This window comes from Scophthalmus maximus, chromosome 11 (assembly GCF_022379125.1).
Source record: "Scophthalmus maximus strain ysfricsl-2021 chromosome 11, ASM2237912v1, whole genome shotgun sequence".
Classification (NCBI taxonomy): Eukaryota; Metazoa; Chordata; class Actinopteri; order Pleuronectiformes; family Scophthalmidae; genus Scophthalmus; species Scophthalmus maximus.
In genome coordinates, this window is record NC_061525.1 from 5,340,047 (window position 1) to 5,360,239 (window position 20,193).

The following is a 20,193-nucleotide window of genomic DNA, read 5'->3' on the forward strand; positions in this document are numbered from 1 at the left end:
AGACACAACAGAACGACACACACGAAAAAATAAAGCTCTCCCTGCGCAGACGAGCCATAAGCTGCAGCCATACAAAAAGATGCAAGCGGTGCATTGAGTGTGGATTCTAACCGTCATCATGTGCTGTAAGCAGGCGATGCAAAGAAACCGTGCGACATTCTCCTTCCTGTCCTGCAGCAGCCAAGGTCACAGTGACGCACAGAAGCAGGTTCAATCACAACACAGTGTTCAGTATGTGCAGGAGGCAGAATGGGTTCATGCTGCCTGGTGAGCACAACATGCATCCACGTGTCTCTGTGTGGTGGTGGATTTAGAAAAGAACAGGGAATATTAGGCAGCACTGTACATTATGTCCATCTGTCCCACACCTGCAGACAAGAAATAAACACAGGACATCAGCGAAAGAAAATATTTATTGGCTAAATGAGAGGGAGAGAGAAAGAGAGAGAAAGAAAAAACAACACCTGATAAAGCAATAATGTACTTTACATTTCATAGGGGTACACTTCATTTTGGAAAGCCGTTCCAACATCTGGGCTCTGTGTCTCCGACGTGTGAGCTGATGGGGGACAATCGTTTCATCAGTGGCTTTAGACAACATTAAAAAGCTATGACTTCAGATTCATGCTCGACCTGATCATTCTTTTGCGAACAGAGCGTTTCCCGTTCCAGAGTGATTTAATGTATCAAACAGGAAGACACGGCAGAGATGGGTGTGCAATGAAACGTCTACTGTTTTAAATACAATCGGCCATCGCAGATCAGAAACAACAAAAGAACCATATGCACACAAACAAAAAAAGCTACCAAGTTTGTCCGTAGCCCACAGGCTACATTTTGCACAAACACCCAACTGTGGAATGTTCATCTCCATTTAAAAACTGTACATATTGCAGTTTCCTTTCACTCCCAGATGCGTCACCTTCACGTTTCCGCCTATACAGAACACAAAATCATTAAAGTTTCCTGTCTATCCCAGTGTCCTGAAAAGCCACAGGCGAGCCGCTGCAGCTGAAATGATTCTCACACACACACACACACACACCCCCCCCCCCGGGACAGTCGAGGTATGAGCGAAGGATTCCATCCCAAAATAAACTGTCTATTGAGGAAACAACCTCGACTCTAATAGTAATAATGTCAACAGACTTTACACAATTGAATGCACGTCATTCAAAAGCTGCAATTTCCAAACAGACAATATTTATTATGGCTTTTTTTATGTGAAAATCAATAGCTAACTAATATATTGTTGAGTAGGTTTTATTTTCAACATTGTTAAAACATTTTTGGACGAAACCCCTGATTTTTTAAACACAAACTGTCTATTTGAGTTGTGACTTGACGGAGTTCTCTAAAGAAACTGGCCTCCGATGCATCACAGCCCATGAGACTCGCATTTTCTGACGATGACACAGAGTTACACTGTTCAAAAAACAAACGGGCCGATGGCTCAGAGTACATGATTGGTATTTTGAGACGAGCTCATGGTGTGAAGACGTCACAATGATCTGTCAAAAGTGCCCTCAAGCAAGAAACATGATCGTACGAGTTCATACAGGTGACAGCCTCAATCAAAGATGACAAAATCATTCATGTTTAACCCTCTAACAGTAAGTCGCCCGCTCTGAACCACACACACACACACACACACACACACACACACACACACACACACACACACACACACACACACACACACACACACACACACACACACACACACACACACACACACACACACACACACACACACACACACACACACACACACACACACACAGAATGAGGCATTGTGAACAACCTGCAGTGAAGCTCATGTAAAAACAGCGCATCAACATATTTTTCTGGGCTAAATAAAAAGAAAATGTCGGGGGGGGGGGGGGCTAATGCGGAAAACAAGTATATTCCATGTAAAACCTAACAGAGTAATTAAAAGCGACAAAATAAAAAACCCAGAGAGCAGTGCGGAGCGGAGGGTGGAGTCCCACTGCTGCATTACAAACTAATGGAGCTAATGGAGCCGAGATCCCCGCGAGAGAAGAGTCGGAGGCCGTGGAGTTGAAAGACAAAAGCTCCGAGCGACTGCAACTACTCCCATTAGTTTAAACAATACTGTGTACAAAAATTTAAACTGGCTGAGAAAAATACTGACAGTGTTCAGTGGGGGAAGGTCAATTTTCCACATGAGCATACTGATCATTATTCAGATTCATTGCCAAAGGTAGCTCACACTAACAACAGTTACAATCTCAAAGAGGGGAAAGTGAGCTGGTTGCTTGAGTGAGGCTCTGAGGGCGACGTACGAGGGAGTTTTTCCTCAGGAAGGGTCTTAAACGATCATCTGTAGTATAACCTCTCTGGTGTGGACCTCTTTCTCAGCTCAGAAAACCCTGCGACTCCACTGTGAGAACATAAAAATGTCAGTTATTGAAAACCAGTGACTGCCGGCAAATTTGAAGCCTGATATTTTATAATACAAAACATGGCGACCACCCAGAGGTGATCAGATTCATCGATCCAAAAGATTTTTTTCTTTTTTTAAAAACAGCTCAGAGACAGAGCACTGTAAAAAAAAAAAAAAAAAAAAAGCCAGTCCATGGTGGCAATGCACAATCCCATCCGCTTTCCTGCTGGTTTCACGTTTTTTCCTTTTTGGGATTTAGATGTGTGATGGCCAATCCAGTGACGAGCAGTGTGACGCCCTTCAGCCCTCTCCGGGTCCTCTCATCTCTCCATCCCCCCTAAGAAGTGAGAGCGTCTGTTCCTGGCAGCTTCAGTCTGTTGATACAAACAAAAGGAGGAAATGGTGTAGGTGGTGGGTCACACATATGCTGGTCGTATGCGTCTTCCTGTGTCATTATGCTTTTCACCAAAGCACATCATGGTACCTTAAATGTGCACATTTTCAGATCTACCAGCCCCGGGGGAAGAATGTTTTCAGTGACTCCTCATCCATTATCGCCATCACTCTGCCCATTCAGCTATTCTGCAGCCGAACGGGACAAACAATCACCTGCCGAGCGGCGGATAATCAATACTGAATCATGCACCGCAAAAAAAAAACGCATTAGCACGTCCCGATCTTTAAGTCACAAATCGGCACTTTGATCACATCACATACATCACATCCTCAATATATATAACACGTTGGCGCTGAACCCACATTTTGGGACGAGGGAGAAATGATGAAAACATTTCACTCAGCTCAGTAGAACATCCATCACCATCATGTCGTGAATAAGAGGCACAGCCACAGTGTTGCTTCACGAGAAAACTGAAAATTTAACAGCAACATGATGTCTGTCACTCCACTGGTTCAAGCACATGTGGATTTGGGGGAAAATAGTGAATATAAAAGAATATGGTTCATAAATAATTATTGCATAATCAATCAACTGATGACGGGTTTTATGATAGATTCATTGTTTGTTCATGACATAGAAAAATATTTGTTCTTGAAATATGACTTTTTGTAACTTTTCTGTTTTAGGTCACGGCAAATCCTGAAATTTGGGGATTTGACCAGTTGTTCAGACAAAATGAGATTTATCCTTCACATGGAAACTTGAGTGTTATGTGTCAACATTGTTCGTCTTAAGGGAAATGTTTGACATTTTCTGGGAAACGATAAGATGACTTCAGCTGGGCTCAGTACACAGATAGTTCAGGCCCAACTCGGATTCAGCCCCTGGAGAATCGGATGAGAATTCTGGTGTGGAACCTTGGTCGGTACAGATCTGCTGAGCGATAACCTCCATAACATTCTGCAGTGTGACGTGCCACTATTTTCAAATGTAGTAGTGTGTGAATTTTGAGATTGGAAAGAAGAATATCTGCAAAGATTCTCTAGTGCGTTATGAATGCGCACCGACTCCAGCTCACTGGAGCATGTTTAGTGTGTTTTTATTGGGGTGTTTGCTGGTACTAGAGTGGCTCACGTCATTCGTCTCCATCCACAGTCAAGACAGTCCGCTGTGGCGCCTAAGAAACATCACGTGACTTAATTGAATCAGACTTCAAATGGTTCATCTGTTCTATCTGCTCCGTCATCTGCTCACCAGGCCGCAGCTCATTTCCTCTGAAAAGCCTTTTAAATACTTAATGGTGCCTCTAATTTCCCTGGTTTCCTGATCTCCACCCTGGAACACAGTCACACAATTACATCGGCAGGCGTGTGTGCGCATGCACATGCACACAATTGCACAAAATGGCCAAATGAGTTCATCCGACTTCGGCCGTTCATCAAAAATGAGGGTCACCGGACAAGTGTAAATGCTGAACAGTGTCGCTTTGTGCACCAGAGATCAAAAGCATCCTCACAATTACAATGGTCACACTCATCTGGCTTCACCATGTTATACTAATCACGAAAAATGACAAGTCTTTGTTACTGAGTGTGAGTAAACAGGCCGATATGCAGACTCAGCTGGACCCAATCTGTTCGGGCAAAGGCAACTAAAACCAGCAGCAAATGTTTGACATTATCACTTAATCTGCTTATTAGATTTAATAAAACATGTCAGAAAGAGTCAAAATCTTTTGTCTTGTTTCAGCTCCTTAAATGAAGCACCGCTTCTATTTTCTACTTCGACTACGGCTGATTATTCATGTTGACCTTTTGACCTTTTAAGGGCCCATATTTTGGCCATTTCCATCTTCTACGAGATCTATGAGAACAAACCCCGTGTCTGAACTCCGTCGTAGCTCTAGCCCCACTGCCTCAAAAACGCCCTCTGCTCCGGCTAGTCACCTGGCCCTCTCTGTGATGGGTTAAACACATTTTCATGTTAAAAGTAAAATGATTTCCATCCAGGCTCTAGACCAGAGTTTTAAAACTAAGACGTGGCGAGCAGCATTTTACCAAACTCCTCAGTTTTAGGTGCAAAACTAAAACTGACTAAAACTTTTCTTCTCGTCAAAACGATGATACCACAGCCACTGGGCTAAGTGGTTGTGAGGAAAGCAGCTTATTACACGACTTCCTCTAGTCTGTGGTTGAGCCACTTAGTTCACTTCTAAACCACAGCGTGCAGAACAAACCAGACAGATGATGATGTGGTGATGTCTTTTTCGATGAGCAGGGTCTGACAAGGAGTCTAACCAGGGCGAGATGAGATGTGCACACTAATGACTTATGGTACCATGAGGTCGTTTGGATCCAAGTACTCACCAAGTGGTAATAATATCATGCGCCACTAAAGAAGAGTCCTTTTTTTTATGGATTAGATCTGAATTAAAGTATTTCAACAGGGGAAATCAAATACAATCATGTTCAAACATATACAGCAGGGGGAAAAAATGAGACACACATTTAGTCATTAACATCCCCAGTGAAGCCACACAGAGAAACCTGATAGTGTCAAGTTCTGACAGGAAGCAAATAGACCGGCACATTGGAAGCTGACCAGGAAGCAGAGAGGACAGCCACTTCACGACCAAATGTGTATTAACAATGTCGATTATTATCGACGTGATATCGTTTTCTGGTCCAAGACAATATATGATTTTTTAAAAAGTGGAAGAGAGAGAATGAGAGGCTGCAGACCAAGGGTTCGTAATACAGGCAGGATTTCATGCAGCACATTCAAGCATTTTCATCACAGTCATGTGTCAGGGTTCCTACACGTTTTCCATTTCAAAAATTCCAGACTTTATCCAGACTTCTCTGTGGATTTTTCAGACCATATTTGACATTTGACAAAAATATTATATAAATGATTATGACGTTATTTTATATAATATTATCATACAAGTGAATATGTAAATAAATAATTTTAAAATCCAACTGTTACCATATTACATTCTGACTGTGTAGCTATTATTTGCACTTCAGACACAGAAAGTCACAGTTTCTCCAGAAAGTTGATTTTGATGTTCATGTGCAGATTGATACTGAAATATTGATAATTCCAATTCTGACGTCACCTGTTCTCGGACTGATTCTCAGATTTAAAAATTGATATTCAAACTCAGTAATTTTGTTAAATGTATATTTTTATCATCAACAGGGGAAACAACAGTACAAAGTAACTAGTTATCACCAGGATAATCTAAATAACGCCTGGTTGATAGGATCCACTTATCTTTCCGCCTGTCATAGTCATATCTGAACTACGGCTCTGTAGAGACTGTAGTAGTGGCAGGTACAGAGAGTGTGTCGCTATGGCGTTTATCACTGGGAAAATGATTGACTAGACTAGAGAGTTTGAGACGGAGCATCTGTATTCTTTGGATTTACGTCTGTTTAGACTTCAGTCTGGAAAAACAAATATTCTATACTTTTCCATACAGCGTAGGAACCCTGACAAAGGATGGGAACAAAGGGGAGAAGGTTTTCACATGTCGAGGAAGATGAAATTGGGAGGAGGAATAGGGGCAGTAAACACACACATTAAAGGAGGTGGAGTTAGTACTTTCAGTCCATCACAGGAGGAGGAAGGAGACAGCCAGGACGAGTTTCAAACAGGAGTGGTCCTGAAGAGCTGGAGGAGGCAATGATCCTGTGTGAGGTTCGTGTCAGATCCAGAAAACAGGCAAATCCTGTGTTTTTGTGTAAAATGTTTGTCATGCCACCAAACAACTCCCACCATTATTCTTTTATAAGTGGAAGGAACAAAAAAAAACAAGCAGAGAGAATGAGCGAGCCACAACAAGGGAATTATAAGGATATCAAACAAGCACAATCACAGAAAAAAAATAAGAGCACAGAAACAGAGCAAGTGAAGCGCGAGGGGACGTTAGAAATATGCAGGGGTTTTCTTAGAGTATGTCACCGTCTCAAAGTCACTTATAAGGACCACACCTGAGGAAACCTGCTCAGAGGACTCCACTGTTTCTGCTGGCAGAGCAGCATCGGCCTCAGCGGGTGTTGTGTCGTCATCCTTCCCTTCTTCTGGATCAGAGGAGCTCTGGTCAGTCTCCAGGGCAGGAGGAGAGGGAGAGGTGCCTGGTGTGTCTGCTGTCAGAGAACAACAGAAGAATGATCAACAAAATCAAATCTGTGTTCAAAATCAAATCTTTATGTTCAGAGTTTTGTTTGATGTTTATCCACAGCAGCGGCATGGCTCTAGAGATGGCGATCCATTCATGGTCTTTGGAGGATGAATCCTCCCGACTCCTTACTTAAAATGTCATGAGTTCATCCTCAGGGGGACTCTGATGACTTCAGTGATCATTTAATTCATACGCTGGTGATGACAGCCGTCAGATCAATCAGGTTAAGATCAACGATGAACTGAAACTTGGTGTAAGGCAGAGGAAAGCCGCATATTTACCACTCCAAGCTACATCTTTCAACATTTTAACATTGTCATTGTTGAGTGTGTTAGCATGCCAATATTAGCAATTAGCTCAACGCACCACTGTACTCTCCCTAAGTCGTGTTTGGTTGGTTTTTTTTTAAAGATTTTTATTACCTTGTGACAGAGGAGCGGGAGCATCCTGATCCGGTGTCACGGCAGCCTCATTGATCTCTGGGGGGGCTGAGACTGAACAATCAGAGTGGGGGGCCTCAGGTGGTGTTGCAGGGGGGGAGGGTGTGGGGATGGACTCTGTCAGAGTCTGCTGGGCATTTTCTGGAGGAGAGGAAGCGTCTGTGGCGGAGCAGACAGAGATAGTGAAATGGACAGGACAGGAGGTGAGGATGAGAAAGGAAGGAGACGGTGAGGAGGCAGGATTGGAGAGCGTGATTGGAAGGAAATAGAAAAACACCAGATAAGACCAGAGGAAAATTGACCAGAGACAAGACAAAAAAATCAAGGAGACAGAAGAGGAGAGCTGCATTTCAAACAGCGATTTCTGCCTCAAACCAACATTCTATTGAGACAAATCCAGGAGAAACATGAGAGGACAGACAGTGAGAAGAGTGACACGCTTCGCTTTGGTGAAAATACACCAGTATAGGTTTCCTCCCTTCACACTGTTGTGGTTCCTAATTCCCTGCGGGACTCGCCACTTCCTCAATAAAAAGAACTAAAAGGTTTCAACAGGAGATTGAAAAAATCTGATATGAGCAGAATATCTACTCGTGGCAGCAGTGTCGTGACTTCAGCCAAGGGTCAAAGGTTAGAAGTGGAGAGACAGCAGAGACACTGCTCACACACTGTTATGGGAAAACGTATCTCAGCATGATACACCAGTCAGCCATTAGAGAAATCTGATACATACACTGACTGCTGTAGTAAAATGTCCATATTCAGGTTCCCTGTGCACTGTAGAAATCTCAAGGAAAATGTCCAGTAAGAATAGTCAGAGCTGAGGCTCTCACCCTCTGCAGCTTCATGTTCATTACTAGCAGTCTACAAATACTGTGTATGGAGAGTGAGAGTCTGACACATATTGCATTTTTAACTGTAAAGTCTAATTTATTGTTGAATTTTAATTTAATTTAAATATCAGCAGTGACATTTAGTTTATTTTAATACCGCTGTGAAATGTAATAAAATGAAGTGCAGCACTGCTGTATATTGTGAGTGGTGCATCAATATCCACCAGCCTCAACTCGCAGCATTAAAGATTCGGAAGGATATTACTGTAATAACTTCATATTATGGTTTGGGTGTGGGGGCAAGTATCTTACCTGTACCCTCCTCTTTCTGTGGCGCAGTGGGCTCGCTGGAGCTGGCAGCTGGGCTCTCTGCCTCGGCCCCGTGGTCCTGGTCCTGGTCCTTCTTCTGGGGGGGGCTGGCCTCAGCGCTGGGGGGTTTCAGGGGGCTCTCACCTCCCATGCTGCTCCGGGCCGAATACTTCTCCATCTCATCCCCCCAGTCTGACACGGGCTGGTGGCCGTCCAGCGGGGAGAAGGGGCTGAGGGGTTTGCCGCCCTCTGGAGACTCCTGGGCTGCTGCCGGAGGGGGGATGTATACCTTGGGCCTGGGTGTCCTCTGCTCTTTGGGGCTTCCTGTCGACGTCCGTCGAGAACGAGGCGAGGGAGACATAGGGGAGTTGTCTTTGCTCTTGGCCGCTTTCTCTTTTCCGGCGTCTTTCTTCTCATCGCCCCTGGAGTCGTGCTCTGAGTCGCTCCCTTCCTCCCCATCTTCTTCTACATCACTGGCATCCTCCCAGTCATCATCATCCTCTTCTCCATCTCCATTATTCTCCTCCACCTTTGAAAAGATGGAAGGAGGGGTTACTGGCAAAGTCACTCAAAAAAAGTTTGATATCTTAAACCTGCAATAGCCGATTCTTTGGCCACTCGAGTGAAGCAGAAACAAGCTGTGGATAAGTTGAACCAAACAGATGCCCGTTTCCTCATCCAGCGTATACGGAGTTAAAATGCAGTGATGTTTCTGGCCACATGGTGAAGGAAAGATTCACTCTCCTTTTAGCCTTCAGCTTCAAACCCCGGAGGGCAATATCAAGATGTGTGGCAGTTAAATGCTCCACAATGAAAAAAAATCAGTAGTGTTGAGACAGAATTCGCAGGGCAGGGACCAAAACAACGTGCTGGACGAAGATGACATTTTCCATAGAGCTGAGGGGAACTGATTGCAATGTAAAAGATTGATTAGAGCTATTTTAAGTTTATCTGTAAAATGATGGTCGATTGGTTCTCTTGTGTAAATTAATATCTGTGCTCTAGATGACTAAACTGTGGTTATTTTCATCTCTAAATCAATTTTCAGCTAAACAAACTATAAAGGAAACATATCAAACCTGACCATGTCCAGTCTACTGTCTGGGTTTGACTGCAGCTGCTACCACATGTGCTGTATAATTACACAGAGGAACTTCTCTTGTATTATTTATCTAGCTGAAGCCCTTTACCTTCTGTGCTGTGGAACGTTTGGGCTTTTCTTCCTCGCGCTCCTTCTTCTTCGTCTCCTCCTCACGCTTTGTCTTGTCCTCCTTTTCCTTCTCCTCTTCTCTCTCTCCTTCCCAGCGGTTGTCATGCATGCTGTCAAAGGCATCCGGAGAAATCAGAACACTTGACAAAGAAACAACACACAAACACACACACAAAATGACGCAGTCTACTGAGTAAGTACTAAAAAATACACAGAATTCCCACGATGCATTGCACAAGACTTAAATATTAACACTACGATTTGTCAATTGACATTAAATTAATCAAGTATAATAATCATTTAATTGCTTTAGGTACTTTATTCAAATTAAGGGAGAGGGAATCTCAAGATTCCTGTACTGTGTGAAGGGCATTTGTCATTTATATTTTATAGACAGATGAATACTTAAATAACTGACAACCAAATGAGAAAGTCCTTCACCATCCATTCTACAGTAGACTTACTGCAGTTCAATGTTTGGGCACATTGGAGGAGAGACTGATGCAGTCAGATTTACCTGTAACTCTGTTTTGGTCCTCTGCCCCTCCCTCTGCTCCGGTCCCCTCGGGGCCCCTGGGTCCTGCCCTCGGACAGGAAGTCGCCAAATGTCGTCGCCTTGGGCGGCCGCTTACTGTCATCTGGAGGAGACATTAATATTCAATGTTAAGAGGGAAGAGGAACCAAGAGAAGAGAAAAGGGGAGACTAATGTGTTCATCATTGTTGTTTGGCTCTTTTTTTTCATGGTTCTTTTTTAAATAATGAATGTTCACCGTACCTTGGGTAAACTTACAGTATCGTTGAATCTACATCAACCCAAATTATACATCAAGCTAAGAAAAAAAATGCATATTTTATATGTTTGTTTGTGTTTGTATAATGTTCTGCCATTTCAAGCTCTGCTTCACCCCTCTCTGCTGCTGCAGCCTGAGAGTGGGTGTCTCATGTAACGACAGAAGTCAAGGTTTGTGTGATGGAAGCAGTCGGCGATAGAAATTTGGGACGAGGTCAAACGTCAGTTCTTAGCTGGTGGGTGACTGATGGCTCCAAGTGTGGGGGAACGAGAGAAGATCTTCCAGATTTTGATGCTTCATTTTGTTTCTTGTGCTCTCATTTCTTCATCTTAAGTGACAGTGAAAAAGGAATAAGGAGAACTATGAGAACTATAGACTGGCTTTAATGATACGGTGTGCAACGTACAGAAAAACATCTTCTTAAGAAGACTACACTCCCCCATGTAGTGCTGCCTTTAAGTGGAAGGTAGCAGTTATACTGACAGGAAGTTCGAGCAACCCATTTACTGTATATTAAAGAGGGTATGGAACATGCCCCCGTATTTTACAAAACAGTTCGATGGCCACAACTACATTCTCCAAGATGATGCCACTGTTTCATCTTTTAAAAAAAAAAACACACGAAGATTATGACCTTTGTGTGCGGTTAAATTTCAGACCTTGAGTTTTGAGCCACAGTTCAATTCATACCTCGGTTTATTAACTCGTTTTCTGGGCAGAGAAGACCCAAAATGTTGCTGACTAAACACTGCTGACTTGAATATGCCTGAAGGGAGTTATTATCCATCTGAAGATTATTGAACTCAAGTTTTACTGCAGGCGTGATCACACGATCATGATTGAACCAAAATAGTCTTGTGACACATGGACAACACGACTACAATAAAATAGGTGTAATTTAAAATATTTAAAAATATAACTTGACCTCTTTCCTAAAATAATCATAAGAGGAAAAGGAGAGGATGAAATAAGAGAGGATTAATGAGAAAAATGTTAGATGCTAGAAAAGATGCTAGTTTGGAAAGGATGTAACAAAGGATTGAGGGCAGAAGGTGGGGTAAAATAAAAAAGGAGTAAATGAGAGGGAAGATAGAATCGTTGAACAGTCGACACAAGGATGAAGGAAACAAAAGGACAAAGAGAAGTGAAAGAAAAGTATAGCAGGAAAAGAAATAGAAAACAATAGAGTTGTGAAGGAATGAGGAGGGAAGAAGAACAGAAGATGGAGTAAGAGAAGAGAGAGAAGGTCAGAGGGTGAATGCTCCGATAGGGGAGGGGATGGAGGGAGGGAGATGGATAAGCGCTCAGAGGGGAGAGAGGTGGGGTGGATGTGATGAAAAAAATTAAAAAAAAGGTCAGAGAGAGCAAAAGCTTCAAGCATAAAAGAAATAAAGGGATCAGTGAGTAGAGATGAAAAGAACAGAGAGGATGAAGATGAGGAGATTGAACAGAGCAGCCAGGGGCCGTGAAGAGGACACTCGAGTCATTCCAGAAATTAGAAATGGTGAAGAAAAAAGAAAAACACATGTGGGGGGGATGGGCGGGCACACAAGTGCAAGGCGAGCAAGTGGAGCCTTCAATGTGGGGCAGGTGTGAAGCCATAATCCGTAATATACACTCTAGGTCTGGCAGGACACAGAAATAGAAGCAACCAGGACTGAACAGCAGTTCGAATTAATCTTGGCATTTGTGTGAACCTCCTCACTAGACGAGGAGTCTGGTGCAGATCTGGTGAAGTGCACGTTTTAAATTCAAATGAAACACTTTATTCATAACCAGCAGAGCAGGTCGGATTAAGTTATGAATTTTATAAGACAAACATTGGGCTCTGCTCTTCATCACCGTTTCTATCTCTAAACATAGAAACAGCAAACGTCACCCACAAGGTACTCTGAGAAGGCGATGCAAATGCCAAGACGTATTTACTAACGCTGCTCATATTCCCGAGGTTTCTGTGTGCAGTAAGGAGCCTCTGAATTGTTGCCAGCCTCAAGCAAAGATGAGCAAACGCTCACGGATGTTCGCTCAACTCCAAAGCAAAACCCTACGACTGGACTGTGGCTGAGGTCGAACTTCCCATTTCACAGTCTATTCACTTGGGGTGTGAGCAAACTGATTTAAAATCATACAAATAAGTAAAAAACATTTACTCCAAGGTCCAAATATATATTTACAGGTTTTCAAAAACAAAATTTAGGAGCTTTAAAGTTCATTACCATGGTTTATTAGGCACACCAACAGAAAATAAAGTGTTATATTAGTAATAATGTTATAAGGCAGAATAATTAAAAATAAACCGGGGATAACATGGGTTTAGTCGAATACTTTGCATAGGACTTGTTCTCTATTCATTTTAATTATTTAATTTAATTATTAAATTGTATGTTTTAATGTTCCAACAGAACATAAAATAAGTTAATCACCGTCTTTGAGACAGTTTGAGATGTTTTTATTACGTTTGAGTTGGCAGATTCTTACACTTGGTACATCATGGTGAACCAGTCTGAGTAAACAGAGACGCAAACTACACTTAATATTAAGATAATATTTGAATTAAGGCCTAGCTTGATGGAAATCATAACTACAAGAGCTGCTTTGTGACCGTCAGGAGGGCGAGTCAGGTTTGTGAGTGAAGGGTGAGTTTGGTTCTGGGTGCAGCTGTGGAGCCTCAGCCACACACACACACAGGGAAAAAAACAACACACACAATGCAATCTCAGTCCCATGCTGGGGTCTAACCTGAGGCCCTGCCCCGAGGCGCTGTACGAGTGTTACGCCCCTGGGCTGCAGAGAAGACACACACACACAAATTACATTGAATCTGAGACACATGCGCACACACACAAACACTTCCCTATTGTGTGGTCTCAAGACTTTTGGACTCCACTGTACCCATTTAAAAAAGAAATATAAAGGCCTTCTGAACACTTGTGATGATACAAAATGTAATGATTGAGTAGGCCTGGACGTATGCCATGTTAGATTCAAAAAACTAAACAAAGCCCTGTTTGGAGAACGAAGCACATTTACACCCTGATTGTCATCATCATTCATCAGCAAGACAAAAAAAACAACTTCTGTCTATAACTTAAACTTTTATATCTTTGTTTTATCAATCCATTCTTGACATCTTTCATTTCCTGACGATATCCAGCGTTTATATTTGCATTTCAAGCACCAACCAACCAACCGGTATAAAAAAGCAGCAGCATTAAAGATGCAAAGCCACTCACACAAAGTTCAACGTGTTTTGCTGCACCATGTCGGATATTGTGACAATCATGTCCTGGGATTACAACAGTCCCACAGTAAATTATTTTATCATCCCGATGACATGTACAATTATGTCATTTAGCTCATCAGGAGGTGACTAGGCACAAAAACTTGACTAGTGGACATTTTGTAAAAATAATACTATGTTTTATTTGTTAGGCACTTTTCATTGTTAAAAAGCAATACCAAAGTGCTAGCAATCTAAAATTATGTTAATCTTAGTTTTTTATAACAAGTAACAATAAAAACAATCTTTTTTTCCCATTTTTAATTCAAATCAGAAACTTTCCCAGCAGAGAACATTAAGGCTCAAGTAAAACAATTAATATTAAAAATGTGTCAATATTTGAGGCAAATAAAATATTGGTTCCAGGACAAGTTAAAATATGAATTTTAAAAGACAAACATTGGGCTTTGCTCTTGTGATGGACAGCTGGGGTTGGTCTGAAAGCTCCTCTCAAATCAGCACGGCTGTGGCTTATGGGGTTGATGTGGACTCCGGGGAAATACAGCGAGTATTTACATAACAAGGTTAATAAACCTCCATTTACATAACAGCCTTAATTCGCTGGAGGAGCAAGATGGAGTGTTTGTTGTATATGATGTGTTTATGTGAACACGTGCAAGACGAGGGGAGACTGCTTCTGAACTTGTCCTGCCAGCGGTTGTGTTACCATTGCAACAGCACATTGTGTGTGTGTGTGTGTGTGTGTGTGTGTGTGTGTGTGTGTGTGTGTGTGTGTGTGTGTGTGTGTGTGTGTGTGAGTGTGTGTGTGTGTGTGTGTGACTTGCCTCTCCTGCTGCCCTGCTCAGACGTGATGCCCTCTGCAGCCACACATGGGTCCTCTTTGAACCTGTGAAAACAGCCACAGTTAGACGCACACATCGGCGCAAACACGTCAGTGTCTTCATCTTTATCTCGGCTGACAGGCACTCAGACACTTTCTATCGTCCTCACCTCATATCTGTCCCCTGAGGACGAGGAACTTGCTGCTGAGGACTTAAACGATTTAGGTTCTTAATTCAAATTTCAACTACAAGGGATGGTAAAAAAACTTTAGGGTCTGTTGTCAAGTAATTCTTTCAAGGTGCTTCTCTCCTTGCAGGTTAACGTCCACGGGCCTGAGCTGAATGTGGTTATATGTTGCTCCAGTCAAGAGGTCATATGCCAGTTTATTCTGACACAGCCTAGGTAAATGTTATTTTCATTCTCTTGTCTAGATCAAAATTCTGCCTAACCACACCAGCTACTGTTAACCAGGGCTGCAGCCCCACCTAGTGGAGAGTGGCTGAGAGAGAGCAGTCAGAGTTTGTTCAATATGTGCACAGATGCAGGCACTCAACAGTATGAAAGAGAGGCTTGGATCAGCGCCTATTACAACACCTTTCAAGCCCAGTGCTCTTTGTCGGGCAGCAATACAGAAATCCGGTCAGATAACCTCCCCACCCCCTTCTCACATGTTCTCGGTCTTCTGTGCGTCCCACTCCCGTCTCCACTGGCCTGTGGCGTTGCGATGGCGCGCTAGTCTCTCCTCGTCGATCTGCTCACGCTCCTTCTTCCAGCGCAAGTACTCTGCTCTCTCCCGGCCGGTCATGGACATGGTCATGTCCACAGAGCCTTTTGGACCAGGCCTTCGACTCTGTAGAGACAGAAGGAGAGTGAAATTTGTTGCGATAAATGAATAATGTTACACTAAAAAATACAAACATGTAAAAAAGAAGCTCCTGAACTTGGTTCTTAGAAACAGCTTTTAAAGAATAGCATTACTCACAGTCCACTCTTTCTCCAGTTCAGATCCTGTCCTAACATTGTCAAAGTCCAGCCCCCCCCAGTTCCGTACGTGTCTCCTGCTGCCCTCCTTGCGGTCTATGTCAGGCACCGGACCTGAACGTCTCGGGTCATCCAGGAAGTTGCGGATTGGCTTGTCACCATCCACCTGAGAGGAGAAATTCCTAATGTTACGCTCGGTCTGATTAATGCGTTAGAGATTAAGTAGTGTCTATGCAGAACACAATTTACATTGCTAAGATTTTAATACTTGTTTCCAGCAAAAGACTCCAAAGAAGCACAATAAATGAACCAAATGGGTCCAGATATCACTACATCTATAAAGGAAAATATGAGGGGTGCTGATTTAAGGATCAACAAACATGAAAGTCAAAGAAATGTGATGGGAGGGAGGAATTTTTGTAGTGTCTGTGGTTTTGGATGATCTGTAGAGAAATACAAAGCACCAGAACTTGCAAATCATCCAATAAACTAAAACTTAGTGACTCTCATACCCGCTGTCCTCTCTCATACTCTGCTATTTTCTCCATTTCTTCATTCATCTTCTCAATGTTCTGTCGTCTCTTCTCCTCCCATTCCTGTACAAGAAACAACACGGGGCCACAATCTTAGTTACAGACCATAATGACATATTGAAACCAACACTGGACGTGAACGTTGGTGCTCAGACCAAACACAGCCCCGCATTAAAACAGGGAGGATTCAACTACTCTACTAGAAATTTCACAGCAGCAAATATTTTCTCTTGCTAGACAATAGAAAATGTATTCTAAAACAGTAGAAATACAGTGGTCACATATATAAGTAATCCACTAGGAATATGTGCCTGCATTGTTTGAGCCTTATTCACCTACAAAGGTCTGATCCCAGCCTTATTCATACTTCACCACTCTCCTAAGGTAAACTGGTAAAACTGTATTTAAGTGTTCAAAAAAAGGAAGCACTGAGCGTATAAGATCATGCACAACCTGCTCCTCAGATGCAGTTTCAATAAAGAGAAAATAGCTCCATGTAAAAGTTCATCTGCATTTACTGTACCTTTGATTTTCTATCCGTGCCCCCTGGTGTCACTCCTCCTTCTCCTCCTCCTCCTCTTCCTTCCCCTTCTCCTCCTCTTCCTCCCCCTTCTCCTCCTCTTCCTCTCCTTCCTCCTCCTCTGCGTCCTTGTCCTCCCAACTCCCCAGGTTCTCCGCCTCTGGGTGTTCTCGGTTCCCATTCTCTTCTCTCTTGACGGCCTCCTCTCTGTCCTCCCCGACCTACTCGTCCCGACCCGGACCGTCTGGGGGGGCTTTGGCTGTCGTTCTGTCCCCTCGGGCCGTCGTTCTGTCCCCTCGGGCTGTCATTGTGCCCCCTTGGGCCTTCATTCTGCCCCCTTGGGCCGTCGTGTTGCCACCTCTGGCCGTCTTTCTGCTCCCTCGGGCCATCGTGTTGCCACCTCTGGCCGTCGTTGTGCCCCCTCGGACCGGCTTGTTGCCCCCTCGGGCCTGCTTGTTGCCGCCTCGGGCCGTCGTTCTGCCCCCTCGGGCCGTCGTTCTGCCCCCTCGGGCCGTCGCTCTGCCCCCTCGGGCCGTCGCTCTGCCCCCTCGGGCCGTCGCTCTGCCCTCTCGGGCTGTCACTTTCCTCTGACAACTTCCGGCCGCGAGGCGTTCCAGATTTCCAGTCATTCACAACTCTTTTCTCCTGTAAGAAAACACAGGTATAACAGTACTGACAGTACCTTACAGTCACAGTACCATATTTTAATGAATGTAGCCAGCATGTGGAGCAGGGGCTCTGAACATGATGTCCTGGTCTCAGCAAAAATGAAATTACCCATTCATACGAATAATAAAACATAATGCTCTAAGGGTTATTATGACTGAGTTCTGAAAACTTAGCAGCCAATTGAGTCCCAAATATAACCACTGTACTGTAATTTAAACACACTCCATATCCTCAATCTGAAGAACTGTTACAGAAGAAGACTAATCTGGGCTCTGGATTATGCAAAACTACAACATGATGAACTCAGAGAGCGTCTGGAAGGTGATGAACAAGAGAGGGAGAGAGGGAATCAGTTTTTAAATGTGCTATAAAAATAAAATTGGCATGACTGTCTGCAGGATTTGTCATAAAACATGTGAGAAATTATCTTTTCTACAGCTAACAAAGTAATAGGAAATGATGAAAAGATGTGTCATACCATTCTTATAGTGTACACTGTGTATCATTGCAGTTTTAAGGGATAATTAGGATTAAGTGGTGTGAAAAAACCCTCCCTCCAATGATTTTTTAAAAAAAGGTTGAGGATCCTCATCATGTCTTACCGCTGTTGGTTTAGATAGGTCGACTGTGACTGTGAAGTTTTCCTTCTCCGTCTTCCTCCTGTCGGCCTCCGGCTCGTGGGGACGGGGTTTCCGAGGTGTTGTCACGGCAATGCCCTCCTGCTCCGCTTTCTTTTTGTCTTCCTCGATTTCCTTTTGAGATCACATGAGAGAATAAGTGACACGACTCTCGAGATTTTTTTTTATCTTTTCAGTTTAATATGTTTAATTGAAATAATCAATCATCTTTGTCTCCCTAGAGTGATGGGTGGGCACAAAGATATATTTGGTGTGAAAAGCCTCAGCTCTACGTACCTGGTACCTCTTGACTCGAGCTTCGTTCTTCTTCCTCAGAGCTTCGATCAGTCTGTCCAACTCTGCATCCTTCTCCTCCTTGGTCTTGAGATCCACCGCCGAAGACTGCCAGAGAGAGGAGGAAGAGGAGGTGAGCATTGAAATGAGGAGAAAGACATTCTGTCCTAAATGACACAAACTGGACCAAATGAAACACTAGGAAATGTACAGAAAATTCGGGCGTCCATGTCCCTACACTGGACTGGTATGTCTCCAAAAAAATAGTTTCCTTTTGTCAAATACCAAAAATGCATACATGAAAGAGCAACTTGATAAACATAGCGGAGTTGTGCCTTTTTCCTGCCAGTGTTTACACCACCTTTACCATGAGTTGAATCACTGTCTGTCATTTTTTCCCCTCTCTTACTTACCATAGCTGCCTCTGACTTGTCTTCATACACAGGTGGCTTACTGCTTGTTACTCCTGTAAGGAGGAAGATGAAGATGATGATGATGCAGTGCAAAACCAGTACATGATTGACCCTCTCATTTGAGAAAAACTAGAAACAGCATAGAGCCTAAAAAATGACATAAGTAATCATTTGATCGTCAAATAGGAGGAAAAACAGATTAATTTCCTTTCAGTTGACTAATCGACATATCCCAGAAGCTCTGGTTTCTAAATGCATTTCACGAAACAATGATGGGGACACACATGACACCTACAGTGCACACAAACCATATTATTTTTTTTATATTTAGAGATTAGCAATTAATCAGTAGGAGAGGAGATCGAATGCAAAGAATCTCCAATGAGGCAAATTAACTTTACAGAAAAACGTGCGTCTACGAAATTGCTCATTGAATTGACTGGTTGAATAACAGCGAAATAAACGGGCAACTACATTTAAACCTATTATTATTATTATTGTCATTTGATCGCGATCCTGAGATTGAGCAACAACACTTTACATAATAAACACGAGCGGCCCCACTTTTGCTCCAGGTGCGCGGGGTCCTGCGGGTGACGCCTCTTCACTTTCGCCCTCACAGGTGAGGTCACGGGCCGGCGTGCGTGTGCGCGTGCGCGAGGGAGAGACACACCATGAGCCAAACTAAGAAATCCTGCGCGCGCGTGTGTGTGTGTGTGTAAGCGTATTGGAGCTGCACAAATCAAAGTCACCCGAGCCACAGCAGCTAGTGGAACACACAACACGCGGACTGTGCAGATCGTTCACCGCGTTGAACTACAACTGTTTACTGATGAACATCTTCACTGATCCATTTGTGTCTGCGTGGAAGTAATGCAAGCACACCGAGCCATGTCTGCTCACGATACAAAGGCGCCGAACAGCCCCGCGCGCGATGGAAACACGCCACACCGCCGACGGCAGAGGACGACGAGCTGCTAAACGACCCGAGTTTAGGTCTCGCCTCCTTCTGGTACCTGTTTGAGGGGAGTTGTAACGAGTGTTAAGAAGCAGCGTAAGGACTCACAGCGTCTTGCCAATTCCTGCACCTCAGAGCGTCTTCATTATCCGCCTTCCTGTTAGCCGCGGCTAACTTCCTGCCAAATAAAGACATGCTCTCGTTGGTTTTAAAGAGACAGCGCTGTTTAATAACCCCGTGGTTGCGTGCGTCTGCTATGTCACTTATACGTATAAACCGGTATTTAAATAGTAAATTTATGGAATGAACACAGCCTTGTAATTACTATATGACAGATTAGGTAAAGAGCGACGCAGAATGAAATCCAAACTTGTTCATATTACGTAGTTTTACGTTAAATGTAGTTCTCAAATTGTCCACCAGATGACGCAAGCGGCCAGCAAACGAACCTGACCTGATAACCCCGCGGTAATGACGTCAGTAAAACTTAATAATCGCATGCACAGGTTGGTAGCTTTTTTGTTATTAATATATTAATATACAATGATTATTAAATATATCATAT

At 43.4% G+C, this 20,193-nt stretch overlaps 1 protein-coding gene across 4 annotated transcripts; it reads right to left on the minus strand.

The window, feature by feature from the left end:
- Positions 1–395: 395 nt before the first annotated feature.
- Positions 396–19,857, minus strand: ccdc9 (coiled-coil domain containing 9). 4 transcript variants are annotated; one of them, XR_004789934.2, is made up of 16 exons: positions 19,737–19,857; positions 18,671–18,723; positions 18,261–18,365; positions 17,949–18,098; positions 16,681–17,322; positions 16,137–16,220; positions 15,626–15,790; positions 15,312–15,493; positions 14,646–14,707; positions 10,306–10,426; positions 9,769–9,898; positions 8,582–9,107; positions 7,419–7,595; positions 6,806–6,958; positions 2,892–6,485; positions 396–2,781 (listed from the first exon to the last, which is right to left on the minus strand). XR_004789934.2 is itself a non-coding variant. In XM_035623702.2 (15 exons), exons 2-15 carry the CDS (start codon positions 18,671–18,673, stop codon positions 2,777–2,779), a joined length of 2,508 nt encoding a protein of 835 aa, XP_035479595.2. In that variant the 5' UTR covers positions 18,674–18,723; positions 19,737–19,852; the 3' UTR covers positions 396–2,776. The 4 variants fall into 4 exon arrangements, 1 of the variants encoding a protein (XP_035479595.2); XR_004789932.2 differs by having other exon boundaries at positions 6,806–6,961; positions 19,737–19,854; XR_004789933.2 differs by having other exon boundaries at positions 6,806–6,961; positions 19,687–19,789.
- Positions 19,858–20,193: the final 336 nt, after the last annotated feature.